At 39.8% G+C, this 4,788-nt stretch overlaps 1 protein-coding gene across 1 annotated transcript in view; it reads right to left on the reverse strand.

Moving 5' to 3' along the window:
* ABCB7 (ATP binding cassette subfamily B member 7) overlaps window positions 1-4,788 on the reverse strand; it is a 114,541-nt gene that overhangs the window by 8,177 nt on the left and 101,576 nt on the right. Inside the window, exons 12-13 of the mRNA XM_006775415.2 lie at window positions 2,905-3,008; window positions 328-435 (exon numbers count right to left, since the gene is read on the reverse strand). Coding sequence (XP_006775478.1) covers window positions 328-435; window positions 2,905-3,008 — 212 coding nt within the window. The remainder of the gene's footprint in view (window positions 1-327; window positions 436-2,904; window positions 3,009-4,788) is intronic.

A 4,788-nucleotide genomic window follows, 5' to 3' on the forward strand; every position in this document is an offset into this window, starting at 1 on the left:
GACAATCAAGGAAAATGCTGAATGAAAGGTGAAAAACTTAATAATGTTAGATAATGTACCAGGGGTGGGGAGAAGTCCTTATAGAAAGTAGAAAAGAAAAACTATTATAATTTTCAAATCCACCAATCACAATAGTAGTACTTTGATTTGTTTAGGACATTTAGACAGTGCACTTTTATATTAATTCCCACAGAAGAGAGAAAGTGGGTTGTCCATTTTAGTATTTTTCCCATGATAAAAACTATTAGAGAAACGATTTCATTTACCTGTGTTTGTTAAAATTCCCAATGTTCTTCAAATACTAAATTTTAAAGTTAAATCTCTTACCTTGTCCAAGACTATGATTTCATCTGCATCAACTACTGTTGATAATCTGTGTGCAATGAAAATAGAAGTTCTGTGTTTGACTGCATCTCTCATGGCACCAAGAATTGTCTGTAAGTTTGGCAACAAAAGAGTAAGAGGGGAACAAAAGATCTATCTATTAGGTAAATTAAAAAATAATCATACATTCCTTAAAGAAACATAAAATGTCAATTAATTTTATATTACATAAACTTTATACCACTACCAAATATTTGACCTAATCTAATAATAACTAAGGAGAAAATCAATCAAAAAGGGAAGGTAAATATGACCACATTATCATGGAAAAAATTACCTTTAAGAAAAGCAACATTTCTGTAAATTTTAGTCTGGGAGAATGTGGATTATTTTCTATACTTAAAAACAAATCAACCATAATGATGAATACAGTGACATTAGGAGCATAGCCAGATATGATGTTTATTTGGTCAATGAGAGCAAAAATGAAATAAGGAGGGACTCAAGTGGTAAGATGCACAGAAATTAAAAAAAAAGATCAAGAGAAAAATATGAGACTCAATGCGGACATGAGCATTTGCTTTTCCTTCAAACTTAGAGGACAGAAAGGACACAGAAAACTGTGCATGTATAACTTGAGGAAACTTATTTTTAAAACAATTCTGACTACTTAATGCATTCTGGAGAACACATTTTTCTTGATAGCCTGTAAAGTGTATATATATACTTTACACACATACACACACACACACACACACACACACACACACACACACACAGAGCTATATTTGGAAACCTGGGTCTAAATACAGCTAGCTAAATGGAAATAGGCATGTGGGAGATGGGGTTATACCAAATGTCTTCCTACAGATATTTCTAAACATTGTATGTATTAAAGAAATAAAATTATCAAGAGCACATAGTTACCCAGGAAAATAAGACCTTATATTTTACTACTGGAGACTGAAAAGGAAGTGCAGGACCAATTCTAAGAAAAATTGTGATGTTTGTGGGGACTCCACTTCCTAATCCTCAAGAAATTACTCTGACGTGCTCTATGGACCTATTAAAAAGGACCATTAAAATTTACCAAATCTGTTGGTAACTCATTCCCTTGGGGAGGTGTCTCTGCTACCTCTTAATGAGTTGTGCTACATAAGATGATAAAGCTACGTGGCTCAAATAATGACTGTTGAGACTCTTAATTTGTAATAAACATGGAGGAAATATTTTTAGGTATAAAGTTTTTATAAACAGACTCATGGCCTGTGGGGTCCCTTGGCTGGCCAGTGGGGATCAGTGGACCTCCGTGCCACTGCAGCCCAGCTTTACCTGCCAGGGCTCCAGCCTGCTGTCCGTGTTGATCCTGCACAGTACGAAGTAGTGCGGGGAGCGGCAGGAGGCTAGGGAGGAGCCAGATTCCGGGCTGGGTACCGCTCAGGTGCACAGGGGGAGTGTCCGCAGAAGAGGCTCATGCTGCTGCCACAGCTGTGCTTGCTACCCGTGAGCCTGGGGTGTAGCGCCCATCTATCAGCTGAGTGGCACTCCCGCTGTGAGAGTGCACTGACCACCAGGGGGCATAGCCTGTGTTGAGTGGCTGCCCCCTGGTGGTCAGTGCGCATCATAGCTACCGGCTGGTTGTCCAGTTGTCCAGTCGCTTAGGCTTATATATATATAGATTCTTACTCTGCTTATGAATGGGGTCTGTCCTGTTTAAGGTTCCCTTCAAATGCAACAAATCCTGATACTAAACAATTCACTTAGAAATTAAACTGTTTTAAGCACATGACAAGTCAAATAATGTGCCCTGGATCTTAACTCCCTTATGCAAAAATTATGTCATATATGCTGTAAAACTGAAATTAGGCCTATCCTTCAACACTAGGTTTTAACTATATATTCAAGTAAATATGGGTGAAAGGAAACAACTGACAAATAACATCTAGCTATCTTCAATGTAGACTAAAGAAATTTATTCATGAAATTGTCATTGTTTTTAAGACTTTGTATTTAATACAAAGATGTTGTTATGAAGTCTAATGTAGTTGATGGGTAATAATACCATGACATCAGTTTCATAATACTTGTTGTGAAATAAATATAAATTGATACCAGCACTACAGGCTGTGTGTGCCTGTTTGCACTTCAGTGAGTTGCTCCATGACAAGTGAAAGGCTTTCTGCTGTATACTGTATCACAATCATTTACATGACTTGTTTTAATGAGTGTTAAATGGTAATAGCAGAAAGACTAAAATCTTCTTCCTTTGCCAGCAGACTAGAGAATTTTGACAGCTTTGTAAAAAAGCAAGGGCAATGCAGTAAGAGCATAAGGTATCATACAGTTCCAAAAGAAGGCATACTTGCAAATGAACTGAACAATGTGATCTTTCAATGCAGTCTGGCATTCTTACTATCAACAATTGTTATCTAGGAAAAAATGGCTAAGTATTTTGCTCTATAGCACCTCCCATTGAAGTTCACTCAAAATACAAAAGAATATAGCCATTTTATTAAAATTTCCAAGGAGAAAATTTAAGCATTGATAATTGAAGAGTTTTATATTTTCACTAACATTTACCTCTTCAGTAATTGAATCTAATGATGAAGTGGCTTCATCATAGAGAATAACTTGAGGGTCCTTCAAAATGGCTCTTGCAATTGCTACTCTTTGCTTCTCTCCCCCTGGTTAAAAAAAAATTAGTTTAAGGAAGCATAGCATAAAGACATATTTTATGTTTCTAGTATTTGCATAGAATATAACCATCAAATAAAATACCTTCAACATTTACCTGTTCAGTTATAAGAGTTTAAGTTTATACATGACATCCTTTGACAAACTACATTCCTTGGAACATAAATATAGTTTTTGATTCTGACTTCATGGCAAGTGAAACAATGAAGAGGGGAAGTAAAAACTTTGATTCCACAATTATTCCTCAAACCAGAAATATTCTCATTACATGTTACTTTATATCACTTCCCCAGAAACAGCAATCTCAGATAGAAAAATGTCACTATTAGAGAACTGAAAAAGTCAAAAACAAATTCAATACCTGAAACCTAAAGACATAAAACAATTTATCTCTTAACATTAAAAGGTATCATTCAGCCAGTATTCTCAATGATTTTTTGTCATAAAGCTATTATTTTTGTAGCACTCTTCAAAATTAAGGGTATATACTAGATACCTCTTATTTTGTCTTATTTACTATTGGGTTCTTATCATTTAAGAATTTTAAAACAGCCCTAGCTGGTTTGGCTCAGTGGATGGAGCTCGGCCTGTGGACTGAAGGGTCCCAAGTTGGATTCCAGCCAAGACACGTGCCTGGGTTGCGGGCTCGATCTCCCCCAGTGGGAAGTGGGCAGGAGGCAGCCAATCAGTGGTTCTCTCTCATCTTTGATGTTTCCATCTCTATATCCCTCTCCCTTCCTCTCTGAAATCAATATATATATATAAAACAAACAGTTTTGGGTGGTAAACACAATGCAATATACAGATGATGTATCATAAGAGTTGTATACTTGAAACATATATAATTATATTAACTAATGTCACCTCCCAAAAAAGGACTTACTTTACCCCAAACAAACAAAACAGATGTCCAGAAAAGTTAAGTGATTTGTTCAAGGTCACAGAGAAAAGACTTAGTTGAATCCAGATTAGACCTAATTGATGCATAGTCTAATGCTCTTCCTATTACAAGGGGTAAGTGCACTTTTATTTCTAAACTAGAGGCCCGGTGCACGAATTTTGTGCACTGGAGGAGGGGGCGGGTGGGGTGGGGGGGATCCGGTCATGGGGTGGTGGTGTCCCTTAGCCAGGCCTGCATCCGCTTGCAGTCCGGGACCCCTCATAGGACGTTGGCCTGTGTCCTTTCGCAGTTGAGGACCCCTCAGGGGATGTCCACCTGCTCGCTGCTCCTTACCACTTGGCTCGCTGCTCCTTAGTGCTGCTGTGAGCCTGACGTCTGGCTGAGTGGCACTCCCCCTGTGGGAGCACACTGACCACCATGGGCAAGCTCCTGCGTTAAGCGTCTTCCCTGTGGTGGTCAGTGCACATCATAGCAATGGGTCATTCTGGTCATTCCGCCATAACGGTTGCTTAAGCTTTTATTATATAGTTCCACTGTTATCAGTTGCTTAGGCTTTTATTATATAGACTAGAGGCCCGGTGCACAAAAATTTGTGCACTCGAGGGGAGGGGAGGTCCCTCAGCCCGGCCTGTGCGCTCTCGCAGTCTGGGACCCCTTGGGAGATAATGACCTGCTGGCTTAGACCTGCTCCCGGGTGGCAGGAGGCAGGCCCCATACCTAGGCGCAGCCCCTGGTCGGGCTCAGAGCAGGGCCGATTGGGGGATTGGGGCACCGCCCCCTGTCACACTCAAGGCAGGGTCGATGGGGAGGGTGTGGTGCCACCCCCTGGCACACACAAAGCAGGGCAGATCAGGGGGTTGTGGCGACAC

This window comes from Myotis davidii, unplaced genomic scaffold (genome assembly GCF_000327345.1).
Source record: "Myotis davidii unplaced genomic scaffold, ASM32734v1 scaffold1409, whole genome shotgun sequence".
Taxonomy (NCBI): Eukaryota; Metazoa; Chordata; class Mammalia; order Chiroptera; family Vespertilionidae; genus Myotis; species Myotis davidii.